Here is a 20,164-nt window from a genome sequence, read left to right as displayed (position 1 = left end):
TTTTGCTGTTTTGCTGTTGATGTGCTAGATCAAGGTCATTGATCCTCTTTGATTACACAATTTAAGCTTCATAGTTCTATAGTCTACATGAACCATGGTTAGAAAAATGAGAGAGAGAGACAGAGAGAAATATTTGAGTTTAGTAAGTTATTAGTTTAAAAAAAGTAGTACATTAGGGATTTGCTAGCGTCCATCGCGAAAGGCATTTCACAGTTGGTATGTCGCATGTTAGACCAGCCACACAGGCTCACTTTTCATCAGCTTTTGTCTTTATTCACAAGGTGGCTGGTCTGACATGCGACATACCATATGGAAAATGCCTTTCGCAATAGACACTAGCAAATCCCAATACAATATATTTGGGGATATGATATCAGCAGCACAACCATATTTTGATATTTACACAAACCATCTTGTCTTTTAGTATTTAAAGAGCTGTTAAAAGGTTGGTTTATTTAGAGCGAAATATTGTTCTGATGATTCCTCGAGATAGAACTTGAACAACTATGGTTGAAGTTATTTTTTCAGCCATATTTGGCAGTCATCACTTTATTTTCCATGGAAAATTACTTAATGGTAAAAGAGGGCAGGAGAGGGAGAGAATTAAGAGGACGTTAGGAGAGCATGGGGAGAGACCTAAGAAGGCGTGAGGAGAGCGTGAGGTAACACTGAAAAACAAGAAAAACAAATTTGTGTTCAAAATATGATTTACTTTTCCGTATTTTTTTACCCTTTTCTCATCCTCTACTCATGGGCTCTCAAGTCTCTTCTCCCACCCTTCTCACCCCTAATATTCCATGGAAAAATTAACACGTTGCCAAACACATCCTTCATGTGTAATCAAACAAAGGAAAATATAGGAAATTTCGAAAACTTTCTCCTTTATAAATTTTCAGAAAATTCCTACAATCGAGATAAGGATTTAAAACCCATTTCAACTAAGGCCATGTTCGGCAACTGTTCTCATTCTTTTCCTCCCCTCTTACATGGGGAGAATGAGAATTATTGCCGGTGACCCACCATATCAACGGAGCAGATCAATACAAAGTGCCATGTGTAATAAGGCAAAGCCAAGCCTTCCTTCCATTTTTCTATCCATGCATTTTCTGGGTGGGTGGCCTGACATGCGACAGACCATCCGTGAAATGCCTTTTGCAATGGACCCTAGCAAATCCCTCATTGCCTACTTTCCTCTTCCTAACATTCATTTCTATTTGTCTGAGATCAACCAAATGACCAAAATACCCCTAATCCATACCAAAAGATATGGATAACAAAACTCCTAACTTTTGCACCAATCAAATAAACATGAAGAAAGAAAAGAATAGGGAAAGAGAAAACCCACACACAATTCATTCCTATGGCCACCATTTTCTCTCCTTCAGCCATCTTCTCCACCTCTTCTCCAACTCCACCAAAAACCCATCTAAATTTACCTCTAACTAAAATCCAAATCACCCCTAAATCCTCTGCCGCCACCCTTGCCGCCACTGCCGCCGCTTTAATCCTATCCACCACCCCTCCTTCCCTAGCAGACCCCTTCCAAATATACTATGGCACGGCCGCTAGTGCCGCCAATTATGGCAGCTATGGCGGAAATGCAAGCAAGAAAGACTCGGCGGAGTATATTTACGAAGTGCCCGATGGTTGGAAAGAACGTTTAGTGTCCAAAGTAGAGAAGGGAACAAATGGTACTGATAGTGAATTCTATAATCCAAAGAAGAAGGCCGAAAAAGAGTACTTGACTTATCTCGCGGGGTTTCGACAATTGGCGCCAATGGATATGGTTTTGAATAATCTTGCCTTGTCCGACGTGGATCTCCAAGATCTGATTGCTGGGGCGGACGAAGTTCGATCAGAAGAGAAGAAAGATGAGAAAGGACAAGTGTACTATGTGTATGAGATTGATGGGGTCGGTGCGCATAGCTTGATCGCAGTTACATGTGCTAATAACAAGCTATATGCTCACTTTGTGAAGGCGCCCACGCCGGAGTGGAATAAGGATCATGAGACCTTGAAGCACATTCATGAATCCTTCAAGACCGTAGGTTCCTTTTAGACAGGGTTGTTTGTCAGTTTGCACTAATGATAAGGGAGATGAGGGTTTTTTCTTGTATGTGATGTTTGATATGGTGAAATTGTTACATGGAATACTTTAGATTGGGAAATTAAGTATGGTTCTTATGGGTATACATCATCAGCTCCATTTCATAGCATTTTCTATTCCCTAGTTAAATTCTTCTAAATTAACTTTGTTATCAAACATTTCATGAATAAAATTTTGTAAATTTTTACCTTCGAACAAAAAATCCCAGTGCTGTGATGACACCCATCACACCCAAGGATTGAAAAGCTTCTTTATCTTTTTTTGGCAGGTAAGTATGTGTTCTTTAACCATTATTGGCAGTGATTTTGACCCATTTTTTCAAATTTGTAATTCCCAGTGGCTGGGTTCCTGTTCTGCCCATTTTTATTTTTATTTCCAAATTTGTGATTCCTAGTGGAGTGGTGTGCAGAGGAGATGCTCCAAGATCCGCTGCAAACGTTTTGCCCGCAGGGAATGGAAAGAGGGGGTGGGCGGAGAAAGAAAAGGGGGCAAATTTATCATCACGAGACCAGGACCATATGGAATGCATGATTGCCACTAGATCAATGGTTCTGAACAACTTGTCGGCCACATTGGACCCAATGTTGATAGTCAAGATTTAAAACCCATACATGTCCTCGGACTCACATGGAGCCAAGCGTGTAGCATAAAGCCCAACACTCGAGGCGATTTCATTTGGATTAAACTCGGTGAGTCAGATTTGATTTGGGTCATCTCCACCTGTATTCAAGTGTCTAATTAAAGTGGAATACATTATTAAATCATGGTAATCTCCACCTGTATCCAATCAGAAGATTCAGAACAAGACCATGATAACAGAAAATCCGTGCACTAACACATTTCTACAGTTGAACACTGCTCTCGAATGACATCACACAAGCTTGAAGACACAGAATTATAAAACAGACCCCAAAACCCAAGAATTACAGATGGGATACGTTACAAATAATCCCCTTACAGAGGAACTTTTTTATACAGGGATGTGAAGGAAATTGAGGCGTACCTCTATGAATGAGAACATAAACTCAGGAAAACACCCACAGCACCTTCCAATCCCATGGCGCTAAACCAATGAGTCTGACGCAATCCACAACATGGTACATATGGAAACCCTTCAAACCAACACAAAACTCTGGGCAAGATTGGAAATGAATGGGATTGAACCTCTAGCTCAATGGCCAAGGCGTTGTTCTTCAACTGGAAGGGTCGTAGGTTCAATCCCAGGTCACCTATGAAAAGAAAAGATTGGAAGGCAGGAAAGGTACAGAGAAACGTTCCGGCATGTTCACTGAAACTTTCACAAAAGCTCCTTATCATAAAACACCATTTGGAGCTGCTTTACATGATTGAGCCAAGCAGCAACATTTTGACCATCCACTGTTACCCAGTCAACGGCGGTGGCTGCTGGTTGCTCCCACCATTCATCAACCTGTAGAAGCACATAATTGAAAGGAGACCAGAGTATTAGTCCAGCATGAATATACATTAGGTAAGAAGGTAAAAAGGTTTCAGTATTAACTTGAAGAGAAAAACTGTTTGTAAGCCCACAAATGACTAACTCTATTTTGGATATGCAGAACCACCAAGATTTAAATTATGGAATTTCAATCAGGAGCATTCAAAAGATTAGACACGACACCAGAGCAACATCCTAAGAAAGTCACAATTTTGTTCAAATTCTGGGTTTTTCTCTGTTGCGGGCAAAGGAGCAGCAAACGATGCAGATAGTTAAAGATGAGAATCATATAATGATCCCACAACAAGACAACAGGAGTTTCTTGTTAGCCTCTCTATAAAGAGTTCCTCGACTATCATTTGCGGTCTAAATAATGAACTGAATCCTGAGCCTTCGTCAGGGTTGAAAATTATGAAATCTTCAGATGCCCAGAGACCACAAAATTTTAAGGAAAAAATCATAGCTGTGAAATCCTTAACAAATATCATGTAATAAATATTTTGAGAAAACTTTGCAAGATCGTAGCAGCTAAAATGCTGCAACACCACATAGGAGGTGTTTCATGAGCATAACGTGTTGGGCCTTTGCTTAAGATTTCAGAACTTTCTATTTATCTTACTATACATAGCCTCAAGGCACTTTTCTTTGATGTTATGCAATGGTGGAATAAATAAAGATTTGAGCTTCATATCAGATCAGTTTCTATCCTAAACTCTTATTTTTCTTTCTTTTATCTTCTCCATCTCCTCTCCTCTCCTCTCCCCCTCATCTCCTCTCGGTTGGAATTATAAGCCGACACTATCCTTCGTACTTGTTACATCCTTTTCTCCATCTCCCCCATTTCTTCTGATATCTCTTTCTTTCTAGTTTCCTTTCTTTTTTACCTTTCTTTTTCTCATTTCCTTCTTTACCCTTTCTGGTTTGGTTCATAAAACGCTCCCCTTTTCTACTCTTATCCCCCCCTTTTCTTGATCTTGATCTTGATTTTCCTTGTTTTTATCTTGATTATCTATTCTTTCTCTTCGATGTCATGGATTCACATCAATTTGGTATCACCAATTTGGTATCGCCGTATCGGAGCTGGATTCACATCAAACTGATAAGATTCACTTAGTTATCCACAAATTGGTTTGGCACATGAGTCGAACATAAATGGTTTCAGTGGGAACTTATTATAGTAAAAGATATCATGGGACCAAAAGAATTCCACGAGTTCTTTTCTTTGTATTTTTAAAATGGGTCTGCTGTAATGAGAATAGAAGAATATGACGTGGTTGCTTCGTACTGAACCTTAATACAATCACCAAAAGAAAAAGAGTAAAATAGGATATGGATTAGAAGCACCAGAGGCTCCCTTACCCTTATTTGAGTATCCTTGTTCAATAATTGGATACTTTAGCTCCACGTATCCTGGATGCATGCATAAGAAACAAGGGAGCTGAATTATAATGTTTCATCGGTGTCATTTCTGGAGCTTAGCACTAAAAATTGGGATTTCTTTAAATGTTAAGATCTGACAAGATATTTGCTCATGCTCCAGTAGGGGCTTTTAAGGATAGTAATTAAATGAAGGACACACCCTTCCCTTGAATTTTGAGATTCAAATTTCATTATAAAAACTTCAAATGAGAAAGCAGATTGATAAACAACTAAACATCAAATGGGGCCACTGACATTTAAGAGAAGAAATTTCAGGCAGCGTGGGACTGTGAAAACCAAGTAAAATCAAGGAATTTTGCAACAGGCAGCACAGCTTTTATGAACCAAGAAAGTACAACAATGCAGTTACTTACCAAGCCTCTAACACGCTTGCAATCTTCCAAGCATTTTTGAGCATTCAAAACTCCACTCTTAAGTTCGGGCAGCCATTTCTCCATGACCTCCTTTTCTTGTTCAACAGCCAATTTCAAGCAATAACTAGTAGTCCTGCAAGATATAATGGTTGAAACTGATTTATTCCAAAATCTGTAGCTCCACATAAATCAAGCGAGAATGAAGATAGTAACTAAAAGATGAACCGACCAATGTAGATGCAAAGCATATCAAAATTTATAGAACTAACTACTAACAACCAAGGAAAATTTGGTTGGAGAGCACGAGGGCTGCTGGTTCGGGTGTAGGGTACGGTACTAAAGGTCCTCAGACTTCCAGGCGGTTTTTATTTTGGGCAGCTGTTCACCGTTGGATCTCAGGTCTGCACCCTAGATATCTTTTCAGATCAGTGTAAAAAGGATTTGATGCACACCTAAGAGGAGTAATGCCTGCATCTGTGAGGAATGTGCTTTTTGAGCTGAGGCATAAGTTTCATTCTCAAGGTGTGGCCTTTTTTCGAAGGTGCACGCCTATCAATAAAACCATATGCTTAAATTTTGAATAACTTCTTTTTTTGTTCACCCAAAACACTTAAAACCATACGTAGGCGGCAAAACCATATGTAGGTGAAAGCGTGGGAGCTGGGTTAGTTACTATTATTTTTTCTGAATGTATTTTAAGGGGAAAAAATGAAAATTGAAAAGGTGATCTGCTGGGTTGCTGCTAGAACACTTATTTTAACATTTTACATTTCCATTGAGATCAAGCATACCAATTTCATTTTTCCATTCTCAAGTTTGTGCATCGTCAGTTTTGCAATTTCTAGCTGACTGATTAGATGCAATTACTTTCTCCATTTTCAACATGAATGATGAATGACCCACTGAGGGAGGTTTATTATCTATTCTTAATCAACTACTCCAAATGTTTTTTTGTGTTTTTTAATGCAGTATTGTCGTGCATTTATGCCTTCATGATTTTTAGGTTTTATTTACTAAGAATGTGTATGTAGCCCATGTAGTATGAATTAAAGAACAATTGATTATTTCTACATGACAAAATGAGCACAGAATATTAATATTATTATAATATTTCCTTAGTTTCCTAATTTTGTTAAATAAATAAATCCATGAAGATGCTGAAATGCCCGCTCCATCTTTCCCAACTTTAGGAGGAAAATTCCTTGCAACAATATGCACATTTTTTTTAACATAATGCTTGCTGAAAATGCTGATACATTTACACTATATGTATACATTCTATTTTGCAGAGAGTAAGAAAGAGACACATGAAACAACAGATTTACCTATCATATTCCTGTTGTGCACGGTATGCATGATTTAGTAAAGCATGACCACTTTCAACAAGATCCTGCCGAATATGAACCAGATTAATTGCCTTCGACAATTCCTCCAAAATGCTAGCCTCTGAACCCCGGAGTTTCAAACAAAATTCCAGAGACTCTAACACTGATGCTAAACCAGCATCTGAACCTTCCAAACATAAATATTGAGTAATTAGTTGGTAAAACATAAAACAAAACAAAAAAATCAAAAAAGAAAAGAAAAGCATTGACTGCACCACTATATCCAAGTCAACAAAGGAAAATCTAATTTAAGAATTGAACTCCTGAACCAAAATGACCAATCAATAATTCTTCCTAAAGGTGGATACATGTCGAGGCAATATCATTTTGAGTTTATGGAATGAGACAATAGAAATAGTAATAAATATCTCTGTAATTCTGGAAATCCACTGATATTTTTCAATCTATTTTTAAAAAAAATGAGATTTTCACAATATTTCTCAAGATCTCAGTTATAAAGTAGCGGAAATATCTGGATATTTTTAACAAGATCTCTAAATTATACATCGATCCAAAATATCAAATGTACTTTAGTAATTTTATTATTATTTATTAAATTTACTTCAGGGAGAATTTTCCAACAATAGCAAGAGGTAGATCAAACTGTGACAATGCACCTTAAATAGGAGATCCATGCAACTCTAGGGCACAAGAAACTCACCAGCGTGATATTGTAGGGCAGCAGAAACGCGGCATATAGAAGGAATGGCCGACGGATCTCTGGCCCCAGCTCTTGCAGTCAACAGAGCAGCATTTTTCTCTGCAGCTGCAACTGCTTCAGGCCCTGAAGACCCATTAGCACCCATGGACTCTAGTAGAGCCTGTTCAGACAAAAAAAAACAATGGGAATTGAAGATCCATTAGCACCCAATGGGAATTTTGTTTGTTTGTGGGTGTGTGTGTGATCCAGCATAACAGGAAGAACAGCATGTACAGAAAAAAAAAGGGACAGGAGTTGTCTAACTACACTGCCAATAATAATATAGCTATAAATTATTTGTACTTTTACCAACCTGTGGAGTTGATGGCAACATGTAAAGGCTATTATCGGGACTTTGAGAGAAGGCAGACACTTCTTTCTCAATGAGATCCTTTGCACTGGTTGATATGTCAACGACAACTCCGCATGCTGGAATGATAGTGCTCGAAGCATATTCTCGGGCAGCTAATTGTTGCTGATCCCAGAACACAGCTGCATCCTGCGGGAAAACTAATATCAGCAAAGGAATTTTTTATGTTTAAGGAAAAGAATCTGAGATTGGATTTGTAAGATACAACAAAAATAAGGCAAACCCCATGCACCATATCCTCAATATATGCAATCTTTGTTAGCTAAAGATAGGTAGTACAATATCTTTTTGAAAGAATAGTTAGTAATATCTGAATTCAAATACACCTTTCTGTTTCAGTCCTATGTTATTTGTCAAAAAAGGAAAAAAAATATTTCCAAGGTTATTTTTTTATGAGCATATTTCCAAGGTTATGCTACTCATCAAGGCACAGGTTTTTCTTTTTATTTATATTTTAGTTTCTAATATGCTTATTATGTAAATATCAAATGAGTTGAAAAAATATGCTTATTATGTGGTGAAATAATGAATTACTAATATATGCTGTAGGAAACTCAATTGTTGGACCGATAAGGAAAACAAGCAAGAGGGTGGAGAAGAATATGTTTATCATCAAAATCCGAGGAAGAAGATGAGTGTGTTGCTTATGCTAGGAAGGGAGACAACGATGACATGCAACATATTGATGATTGATTATTGATGTTTGAAATGGATTTGTAACTTGTTTTCTTGTTTATATTATTATTGTTTAGTATGCATCATGCATCGGTCAATTGACTTGATTAGTTAGTGACCCATGGAATCTTTATGATGATGATCATAATTGCAACTTAATTAATGGTTGTGGATGGGAAATGGATTATTAGTCACTTTCCTATATTTCAGATTTGTAATGATTTTTTTTCTATTTTTTTATTAAAAAATCTGAATGAATCATGATTTACAATCCTATTTGATTCAACCACTATTACGATTAACAATTTGATACCAACTTTCAGAACCTTGCTGGTACATATAATCAAACCATCAAGAAATACTATGACATTCACAGCTTGCCTAACATATTTGGCACATATGAACTTACATAATTAAACATTATCCTGAAGCAGAGATGTCTTACCATGTTAGCCCGAAGGAGAGCAGTATAGATGGATTCCAGTTCTGATCTACGAGCATCAAACTCTTCAATCTTTTTCCACTTTTTCCTCAGAGAGTCTTCTGCTTCTTTCCATTCTGCACACAATTTATTCAGGCGTTGTACTTCAGATGTCAATGTATTCAAGCTTGCCCTCAATCCAGCTGCTTCTCTTTCCTTAGCCAAAACATCCAACTGTGGAAGAAATTAGAGGAAGAATCATTAGGATGGGTATTTAATGATCACACAAGGGCCTAAATTATGTATGGCTTTTTATGTGTGTAGATACACACACACGCACATATTACACATCTCTCTCTCTCTCTCTCTCTCTCTCTCTCTCTCTCTATATATATATATATATATATATATATATATATATATATATATATATATATATATATATGTGTGTGTGTGTGTGTGTGTGTGTGTGCGTGCGCGCGCACGCGCGCACGTGTACACACCCGCTCAGAGAAAAACAGAAATTGTCAGTGATTCAAGTATGTGTGTGTGTGCACGCATGTGCATGTGCGTGCACACGTGCGTATTTGTAGATATATACTCACATATACTACATGTATATGTATATGTATATGTACATATATATACATATGTGCGTGTGTATGTGCGCATGCATATACACGCATTCAGAGAAACACAATTTTTTATTTTTTTTGAAATGAAAGACAAAATATTAGAGGGGTGCAACAGCACAAGGACTTCCCAGGAAACACAAATTGTCAGTGATTTCAGTCAAATATTAGTGACTAGTATGATTCCAAATAGCAGTATAAGTCGAGAGCAATTCTAATACAACATCTAAAAGGAGATAGCACAGCTCATCTCAGGCATTGGTAGTGAATATTTTTTTAATATAACTTCTTCTTTAGTTTTTTTTGAAATGGTAAACACTAATCTTTCTTATAACTTCCTTAGACAACTAATATATCTCAATACAAAATCATAACCTAGTTAACTAGCTGAATCCTTATTGAAGAACCTGGACAGTACTTTATTGGCAAGTATGACTGTTCTTGAGAGATAGCATAGCTCAAAAGTAACAGGAACAAAAGCCAGCACCAGGCTAGAACTTCAACTTTTATCCACTACTGTTGCCTTTGAAGTTTCCTTCCCTATGGATGTGGAAGAAGGAATGTTCTACAAGCTTGAGCTTAGAGCTTCCATCTCTCTGAAAAAGGCCTGAGAATCTCCATGGAAGCGGGCATTGCCATTAAGCCAAAAGACAGTTGTCATAAATTGACTGGCACAAAAATACCACAAACTACTTTCAACTGAAATCAATTAAACTAAAGGCTAATGCAAGTTACAAGACTGTGAAACGTAGCATCTCATTGACGTCTACCAAAATTAGGAGTCACATACTCCCATTAAACTTTATTAGAATAGCTGCTTCACAACTGAAAACAGATGTAATTAATTAATAAAAGACGAGGACATCTCTCCAAGACTGACTTGATGAATATGAATGGAAGATAGTACCCACGCAACAATGCTAACATACCTCAAAATGCCTGAGAGTGCCCAAATTTTCTGAAGTCGTGCTGGCAGGAAGTGAGTTAGATGAGACTCCATCACTGCTTCCATGCAGGCGTTTTATAAGCTTTTGACTTAAGTTTCTAGCTTCTGCAGCCTTGTTGAGTGCATCTTCAGTGGCCACAAACTGTTGAACATGTGCTTTCTGCAGGCAATTAAATTATCAGATATCTTTCAGCACAAACAATAGCTTAACTGCTTCAACAAAAGACGATGAGAAAATAAATCCTAAAAGTGGAACAACTAATCCTACCTAGATAATAGATTTTATTTTTTTTTGAAATGGTTTTATGGAACAACTAGAAAATTTTGCAGTGAACTCATAACCTTTAGTCCGAAGATGTAATTAATAAATACTTTGAAAATTAAAATGCATGTTTAAAGTATATAGAATAGGTACATGAATGGAATCCTATCATTGAAAGGATAGAAAAAAGGCTTTCTACGTGGAAGTGAGAACTTGTATCATTAGCGGGACAAGATCACTCCCTATTAAGGTGGTAATACCTCATATACATGTATGCTTGAGAGCTATGATTTGTCGACACAGACACGAGTGTCGTGTGTAGACACGGACAAGGAGTGTCGAACATGGCAAACCCCTAAAACAGGGACATGGCTAGAATAGAAAGTATATGTAATCATGATTTGTGGATATGGATTCGTGTGTCCAGTTTCGACATGGATACGAGTTGTATAAATGAGGTAAACACAATATTCAATAAAAAAACAGAATGTCACACTTGACACGGTACAAAAACATGTCCACACACCCACATTAAGTCTAACAGTTCCAGCAATACAAGTAAAATTGTCCACAGGAGTGTCGACACGTGTGGACACGCGTGTTGTGTTGGAAACGGCAGGACACTTGAGTCGGCGATAAATTTGAAGTGTCGGCCAAATCAAAGCTTGAGTGTAAGTATGGAGCTACCTTTGGTAACTGAATCTCTGACGACAAATACAGAAAGTGGTGGTCTGACAGTGTGGAGGGATTAGACGGCTTATAAAGGGGATCTGGCCAGCTTTTGGTGGGATAGGGGGGAGTAAGGAGAACAGTTAATGGATATCTTCCTCGACAGTTTGCTATGGCTTCTGATAAAGATGTGTTAGTTCAAGCTTTTTTGAGTGGGTAGAGGGGCAGATTTCTTGGAAGGTTTTGAGGAGCAGATTTTTTTGAAGGTTAATTTCATACGGCATTTCTTTGACAGAGAGATCAATCGCGTAGTGGTGCTCTTGGGCATTCTTCATTCTATCTTCATTAAGAAGGCTGGTTATGAGTTATGACAAGAACGTTTGGATCTAGAATCCTTCAGGGTCTTCAATGTCAATTATTTGTATCGCCAAAATTGTTTCTTGCCCACCGTCTTCACATTTGTTCAAATTCTGGGGCATACCTGCTCCGTCTAGATATTGTGCTTTTGGGTGGATCACCGGCCACGATAAGATCCTGACAGTTGATCATCTATGAAACCATACGATCTTAATAGTAGATCATTGTGCCTTGTGAGTGGAGGCCAGTTGGTGGATCATATGCTCCTCCACTGAAGGATTGCTAGAGTTGTTTGGAGTTGTATATTAGACAGATTTGGGGTGTCTTAGGCGTTTCCTTCCTGGATGTCTGACTTCTTAGATAGCTAGACTTATGCACCCTGGCCAAGGAAAGGGAGGATCTTATGGAAGATGGTGATGTTAGATACCATCTAGGTCTTATGAAATGAGAGGAACGCATGTATCTTCGGAAATCGCGCTAAAGGTCCTTACTCATGCATGAAGATTTTATCGCTAGTCATTTCTTGGCTGAAGACCTTGACTTGCTTCCAAGTTTACCTCTAGTGCAGATCTGAGGCGTTGTTGGAGGGAGATTTGTTTTAGCAAGGAAAGGTAGAGGCTCCTATTCCTAGGTGGTGCTCCAAGTTTCAGGTATGGTGAAGCTAAATTTTGACTGGTGCTCCCAGTTTCAGGTATGGTGAAGCTAAATTTTGACGGATCGACCATCGGTACCCTGTCCCAGCAGGAGTGGGGGCCTTCTTAGGGATGAGGATGGAGTTACCATGGTTTTAAATTTCCACCGAAATTGACATGAGACTATCAAAATGTTTATGTTTCCATCCACAACAAAACACATACTGAAACCGAAATGCAAACTGAAACCGAAACCGTAAATGTATTAACAAGATATAGCATATCAATATGCATTATATAATTAAATTTATATGAATTACATATGAAATGTAATGTATGTATTATATATAAATATTCATATGAATTAAATGTGAAATATGGCATGTAGTGAATTATCATACATGCGCAATAGCGCATGTCAATAGGTGTTTGATGTTGTTAAACCAGTATGAATGGCTGTCTTGCTAATGTGATGGTTTCTAAGTGTGTATTTGTGTTTAATCCTTAGGTTTCATCTAAAAATTCTATCATTTGCATATGCGTCCGTGATTTTATAGGATTTCCACCAAATTTTCTAACCGAAATCGAAACGTTTTCATTTCCGTGGCGACCAAAACCAAAACCTTGGAAGTAACCATGTGGACATTCTCAAGACCTATTGGGGCTAAGGGTTCTAATGAGGCTGAAGTGAGGGCAATTTGGTAGGGCATCAGACTCGTAGATAGTTGAGATTTGGGTATGTTTATTATGGAAGGAGACTCCCTTAATGTCATCTGATGGTTGGATGAGTACTCTCCATCCTTGGAGATCTGCAGATCTTATTAAGGAAATTCAAGATCGGTTAGAAGGTTTTTTGGTTGTCTTTCGGTCGGCCAACAGTGAAGCAGATCGTCAAGCCTCCATCTCGATCGTGAGGTTCTCCTCTTTCTTTTCTTTAATAATGTATTCACCATTCGAAAAATATGGGAGCACTTAGTCCCTCACATTTGCATGCGAATATGTAGAGTGAAACTTTAGTATAATCACTCTAGGCCAATGCTTCAGATGATTGGAAGGAAATTCAGTCTAGAATTGGTGTGTAAGCCCCATGCCCCTGAGCAAATGATTTTGGAATCATTCCAGAAGCAATGAAGTAAGATCGCATAGGTCTAACAAAAGGTAAGTTCAAAATTGCATCACAGCATATCCCACTCCCATGGTCCTAAACTAACGAAAAAAGCACTCCAGCCTAGACACACACACACCCGACTTTCCACTCAAGGAGTTCTCATAGGTCTACCAAAAGGTAAGTTCAAAATTGCATCACAGCATATCCCACTCCCATGGTCCTAAACTAACGAAAAAAGCACTCCAGCCTAGACACACACACCCGATTTTCCACTCAAGGAGTACCCAAACATAATGGTGCATCTTCGTTTGCTTCCTCCTACCAAGAAACAGAGCTAGTAAATATGCTCCATGTTCCTGAGCAAATGCTTTTGGAATCATGCCAGAGAGCACTAATGATGATGCAACGAAGTAGGATCTCATAGTTCTAGCAAAACTCAACTCAACTCCACTAAGCCTTTGTCCCAAACTAGTTGGGGTCGGCTAATGAATCCTTTAGAAATTTTCATGAAGAAGGTGAAAGAATCTACCCGGCTCAAATTGACTAAGTCTAATCCTGACACTAGTTGGGTTCGTCCACATGGATCATTTTCTTCCATTCTCTCCTATCCAAGGTCATTTTCTCTGTTATGTTCCTAGCCATCAAGTCTTTCCTCACTGTTTCTACCCAAGTTGTTTTCGGTCTCCCCCTACCTCTTTTTACTCCAACTAGCAAAACATCAATTCAAAATTGGATCACGGCAAATCCCTCTCCCAAATCCCTACACTAAGGGGGCAAACACACCAGCCTAGAGACCACATCCAACTTCCCACTCAAGGTGTTTCAAAAATCTAATGAGGCATCTCGGTATGCTTCTTCCTAGCATGAAATCAAGCTTTCGGTAAAATCAATTACCATAATAGCATGGACGAGTTTGATAAGCCATGCGAAGTCTTACACAGCCCTTGTTGCTTCTATATCACTGTCTACTACTCATATTATTGCTCCAAAATTATTGACTGCACAATGTTCATGTTGAAGCATGTTAAAATATAATGACAATTCATGTCCATCAGCAGGCAAAATCTATAATTATCCAAATCTACACGTTGTCAGAATGACATGTAAAGCCTCTATAATGTTACAGTCGTAAGAATCTCAAATCTGAATACAAACAACTTAAATTTGAAAAGATACGAAATCTCCAAAATAATCTGTAAATCCTAACAGATTAACAGAGATACGAAATCTCCAAAATAATCTGTAAATCCTAACAGATTAACAGCATCTTGAGCAAGATTCCTTTTACAAACTGGAGGATGAACACTGTAAAATGCATGTAAGGTTGGTTTTGAATTAAGGCAAAAGAGGCATATAGAACTGAAAGATCAGCACCAAGTTGAGATACATTACAAGTCAGAAGGATGTTACATAACACCACCATTTTCTAAAACCTACCTGTCTTTCAAGAAGCTGCTTATGAGTTCCTTTGGTAGAGACATCTATTCCTATCTTCCCATTACCATACACTTGATATGGTAAATTTGAGTTCACATCAGGAGAAGCAGCATCAGTTACTCTGTTGTTCTCATATTTGTACCTAGAGGAAAAGATAATGAAATGAAGATAATAAACCCATGACCAATTCACAAAGCATGTACTCACTAAACCACCATAAACTATGAACTAAAGTGAGCAAAATACAACAAGAACACTCGGAATCAAAAGTATGAATATACATGGAAGTAGACATACTACCACTGCACAATCTAGAAAATAAAAGCACCGACGTACAAAACATTTATAGCACATATACATAATTTAACACTGGCACTAAAAGAAGTAATTTTTTTTTTTCAATGATCCACATATGACAGCTGCGGAGAAGGTCCACCATGGGAATCTTGTCCTGGAGGGTGGTCCACCCGAAAGCACAGACTTTAGGTGGTGCATGGATGTTCCTGACTATATGCATCTGTAAAATTAAGGCCTACAAAAATCAACTGTTCATATTTTTTAGACATTAACTAACATATGAATGCGCTTTCAACATTTGTGATGGCCTACAAGATCATTGATCTAGATTAACCATAAAATCCGCGTGTGGGACCAAAATGCTAGGATTTCATACTTCCATTTAAAAAATTTGAATAGTGAATTAACATACTAGCAAAGAAGAAAAGAGGAGAACAACTGACCAAGATGGTTAGTATACAGAAGCAAGAAAAGAGAAAACAAAATACAAAATGGGAATCTAATCAAAGAGGAATACTTCCATTTAAAAATTAAAATAAATAAATGAGGGAAAGGGTGTGTCCATATCAGAAATGGGGAGATAAAACCCTAAACACATGCACATGTGCACACACACACGGGATTTCCTAGGGACTTTTGCAGAAAGGAATTTCACAGCTGGAAGTTGCATGAGAGAGCAGCCACCTAAGATGAATTAAATGAAGAAGACAAAATCTGCTGACAAGTGAGCCTGTGTGGCTGCTCTCTCATGCAACAGCCAGCCGTGAAACGCCTTTCTGTGAAAATCCCCAGCAAATCCATATATATATATATATATATATATATATATATAGAAATGTTATCAGCACTACTGTATTTTGATGAGGGCACTCCTCACTTTATTAGAAGTATTGTATGGCCTGCACCATAAGATGATCCAAACCGTCCATTAAATGGGCCAAAGCCTAAATAGGTTGTGCCCCACAAATTATTTCCATAGGTTGATCCTAACCCTCCGATCTATAGAGGGTTAGGATCAACCCTCTAACATTCAGATCGGAGGGTTAGGATCAACCTATGGAAATGATTTTTGGGGCACAACCTACTTAGGCTGTGGCCCATCTAATGGACGGCTCGGATCATCCTATGGTGCGGGCCATACTGTACTTTTAATAAAGTGAGGAGTGCCCTCATCAAAATACAGTAGTGCTGATAACATCTCTCTCTCTCTCTCTCTCTCTCTCTCTCTCTCTCTCTCTCTCTCTCTCTCTCTCTCTCTCTCTCTCTCTCTCTCTGTGTGTGTGTGTGTGTATATATATTCAAGATTAGGGAATTTGGATCTTTTGTCTTCCTTGGTTAGTCCTCTTCCTCCTCTTATCCACTACTGTTAGCTTAGGTGCATAAGGGAAAAAAGGAAAGAAACCCAGAGGCGGGAGCACCGAACAAGATAATTGTGGCTAGCGGTGAGAGGCTTATTGTGGCTTGATCTGGTGAGCTGAGATGAAGAAAAAGAAGAAGATCAAAGAACTGAGGAAGATAGATTAGGAAGAAGGGAAGAATAGAACGATGAAGAAGGGGGGTTGTAGACGGTGAAGAAAAGAAGAAAATAATAGAATCGTCCCTGTTTTTCAATTGGATTTTGATGCGATAAAGGTGACATACCGACACAGGATACAAGATCTATAGGTCTGCAAAGTAATGAAAAATGACCAATATTGATCAAATATTCTATTAAAGCAAACACAGAGAATGAGTGGTCAAAATAACAAAATTGTAGGTGAAAATCTCAGGCATGCATTTTATACAGGCTCATGGTAATAATGAATACATAAAATCAACTACTTTTACTTATGTGGCTTTACATGAAGGACTAAAATATCAAAGAAAAAAGAACACAGAGAATAATAAAGAGAGTGAAAAGACACCTCAAGAGTTCCGCATCAGCTCTGATGTCAATTTTCTCTGCTTCCCTATGAATCAAGGTTTTCACTCGTGAAGTGTATGCAGTAACGGCCTGAAGTAGTTGAGGAGGATTCCTCAGGGCATTTAAGGCAGCAGCCTTAACATCATCTGGCATTTCCCCATCAAAATCAATGCCCAATTTAGCAGCCTCTAACTGGGGATCTACATGAATACCAGTTCCTTCGTAAGCTGGGAAGGTATTCCTTATTTTTTCAATCATATGCGCGGCAAGTGTCTCACATGCCTTCCGAATATTTCTTTCTCGAGTGGTTTCGATGAGAATGACATCATCCGAGGACCTATTGCCCTTAACCGTCGAGTAAACAGCTTCTTTCTCGCTGTTTGCATGGAAATCATCAACTACATCAAAAGAAACCCCAGAACTAGACCTCTGAGCATCCCTTGCTTGACTAACATAGTAATGGAGACGCTTTTGGTACTCTGCAAATATTTTAGCTGCTTCATTGCATTGTTGAAAATAAGCCTCCAACATTGCCTGCTTGTGCCTGAATGTCAAAAAGAATAATGCAATGAAGGTTGGAAGGATTAAATGGATTAAATACATGTCTTCAGGTAAGCTTCGAATTTCTTTAACTATCACTGCCACGTAAGAAATCTGAAAGGTAGACCAACATAAGGCATAACTATGCTGTATGTATAACCCCAGAGTAGTTTTTCATGTTAGATAAGTAATAACTTGAATTAAATATAACAACAGATAAAGAGGAGAGCAATGAAACTACAATGCCAAAAAAGGAGTGCAGTGCTCTTCAAATTAATATTGCTTCAAGAAATGATGACTAGATAACAATGACAGTTTGAGGAGGGTAAGCAGTTCATTCTACTACCAATGTAGGTAGGAAACAAAAGCATGCAAGCACACCCAAGAATGAAGTCCACAAAGGAGTGTCTTTCAATCTTTAGTTGAGCGAAACGAACGAATGGCAACCCTCAAACACTCCCATCAACTACTCATTGATAAGGTCCCAAAGTTCTTTAGTAAAATGTCTATGTTCCATCAGTATGGGAACAAGTGTCAGAATCCGACACGGGTATTGAGTGTTGGGAGAATTAAAGGCTAGTTTGTATATGGATAGTTCATGGAGAGATAAATGACAATATATGATTGCTTGAAGCTAAAAACCAATCTTGAGTGGTTTCCTATATGGAAGTAGTAGTTGCCTATTATTTACTAAATGAAGATTTTTCTATACAATTATATTTGCACCCAAGCAAAATACCATGTGGAGAAAAACTGTCATAGAAGAGAAAACCTATCCAATATGTTATCCTAGATCTTCTCTCTTCGATTTTCATACTCTTGTTTTCCTACAGTTTAGAAGATTCCAATTTGCAAGAGGTGTTTCCTGCATTGTAGAAAGCCCAAGGAAGCTCCCACAAATTCAAATATTGCAAGGGCTCCTTCATTTTTGAAAATAGGCTGCCTACGTTTTCAAAAAACCAAAAGGGTTTCTCCTACATATTAGAAAATGAAAATCCTGAATTGTAGAAAATGCAGAGAGATCCATACTTTTGTTTGTGTTTTTGTTCTTGCAAAGTGTAGATCGTGATCAAAGGTGCAAACATTAGTATTTCATTTCATGTACATATAAGTTGCTAATTTAATCAAATCCCTGAATCTTCAACATGAACAGGGATCACCTTCAGACGTTACAATGCTACAAACCCAAGCTACCCAATACCACAATATGTCTGAAAACAGTGCAAGGGAAATATATATTAAAAAAAAAAAATTGGGAAAAAAGCAAAAAAATTAAGAGTTTCATGCAGTAGAGTGAAAACATCTGATGTTGATATCCATACTAATCACAAAATTAAAGCTAATGCTACTAATGGTAAAAATAATTTGTATACAACAACAGGTTACTATCAAATGTGGGCATTTCCCAAAAAAAAAAAAAAGTTTCTTCATTTTACCTGTAATTAGACCTCTCATCAAGCATTCGCTTGCGCTCCATTTCCTCCCTTGATGCTTCCAACATCTTAGCCCTCAAATCCCTCCTCTGCCTCTGAACAACATGCCTCAATCTCTCCACCTCTTTCTCCGCCAATTCCCTCTCCCTCAAAGCAATCTCCCTACTCTCCGAAGAACCTTCAACACCCAATCCTTTCTCAAACCCCAACCCTAATTTCACCTTATCCTTCTCCTTCCTCTTCCCCTTACTAATCTTTGTCTCATCTTTCACCACAGCATCTGAAATCCCATCGTTGCTTCCATGAACGTGGATATTCCGCCGAATCTTCTCCACTGTTTTCTCAGATTTAACTCTCTGCAACAAAAATTTCCACACAGGAACCATATTCCCACGGCAGATCTTACGTAGTGTTTCGATTGAAGGAAGAGAGTTATTGGCTGAAAGGTAAGGGTTTTGTGGCCTGTAACCCATTTCCTTTTGAAGCCACTCTAAGATCGCCTCTGGATGAGGAACAGAGCTCCCTGAAGACTGCATTTTCAAAAATCCGAATCACAGATCTAAGAAACTACTCTTTACAAAACCCTAGAAAACACGATCTCTCATTTTCGTTTTGATTTCAAGGGAGAAATACCGTTTACAAAACCCTAGATGACTGCATTTCCAGCAATTTGAACAAATACGAAGAAACAACCGTTTAGAAAACCCTAGAAATCACGAGGGTTTTATCTATGTCTTTTTTTTTTAGTTTTTCGATAGAGAGGGATTGCTATTCTATTGCTTTCAAACCAGACAAGAGCGTGAAACAAAATGATGTTGAAGACGCCTTTAGTGCAGGAAAGCTAACTCCGAAATAAAACCTTGCTTGAGATAGGATCGGCCTTTCATTTTTTTGTGAAGGGCTGAGATTTTCTCCTTGCTCAGAAGGACAAATGATAATCCGCACCCCCACCCCCAACCTTTAATAAGAGAGGTTTTATATGGTGGACGGCCGTGCGTGAGCCTGCAATGCAAAAATACGGTGGGGCCCACATTTTTTTTG

General features: G+C 38.2%; 2 protein-coding genes across 3 annotated transcripts; one reads left to right on the top strand and one right to left on the bottom strand.

Annotated features, from left to right (window-relative positions):
* The first annotated feature begins 1,303 nt into the window (after positions 1-1,303).
* Positions 1,304-2,192, top strand: LOC143849497 (thylakoid lumenal protein (Mog1/PsbP/DUF1795-like photosystem II reaction center PsbP family protein)). The gene has a single exon (XM_077358538.1). It carries the CDS (start codon positions 1,361-1,363, stop codon positions 2,057-2,059), a length of 699 nt encoding a protein of 232 aa, XP_077214653.1. The 5' UTR covers positions 1,304-1,360; the 3' UTR covers positions 2,060-2,192.
* Positions 2,193-2,868: 676 nt separating this feature from the next.
* On the bottom strand, positions 2,869-20,048 carry AUG5 (HAUS augmin-like complex subunit). 2 transcript variants are annotated; one of them, XM_077358527.1, is made up of 10 exons: positions 19,127-20,048; positions 17,152-17,694; positions 14,951-15,092; positions 10,469-10,645; positions 8,932-9,141; positions 7,755-7,940; positions 7,403-7,562; positions 6,682-6,862; positions 5,357-5,489; positions 2,869-3,536 (listed from the first exon to the last, which is right to left on the bottom strand). In XM_077358527.1, exons 1-10 carry the CDS (start codon positions 19,657-19,659, stop codon positions 3,405-3,407), a joined length of 2,397 nt encoding a protein of 798 aa, XP_077214642.1. In that variant the 5' UTR covers positions 19,660-20,048; the 3' UTR covers positions 2,869-3,404. The 2 variants fall into 2 exon arrangements, with proteins under 2 accessions (XP_077214642.1, XP_077214632.1); XM_077358517.1 differs by having other exon boundaries at positions 6,682-6,868; positions 19,127-20,047.
* Positions 20,049-20,164: the final 116 nt, after the last annotated feature.

The sequence above is a fragment of the Tasmannia lanceolata genome, unplaced genomic scaffold, assembly GCF_043159265.1.
Source record: "Tasmannia lanceolata isolate RefF3 unplaced genomic scaffold, GAP_Taslan_0.1 ptg000003l, whole genome shotgun sequence".
NCBI lineage: Eukaryota > Viridiplantae > Streptophyta > Magnoliopsida > Canellales > Winteraceae > Tasmannia > Tasmannia lanceolata.
The sequence above is the reverse complement of the archived record's forward strand: the minus strand, read 5'-3'. Positions and strand labels throughout refer to the sequence as shown.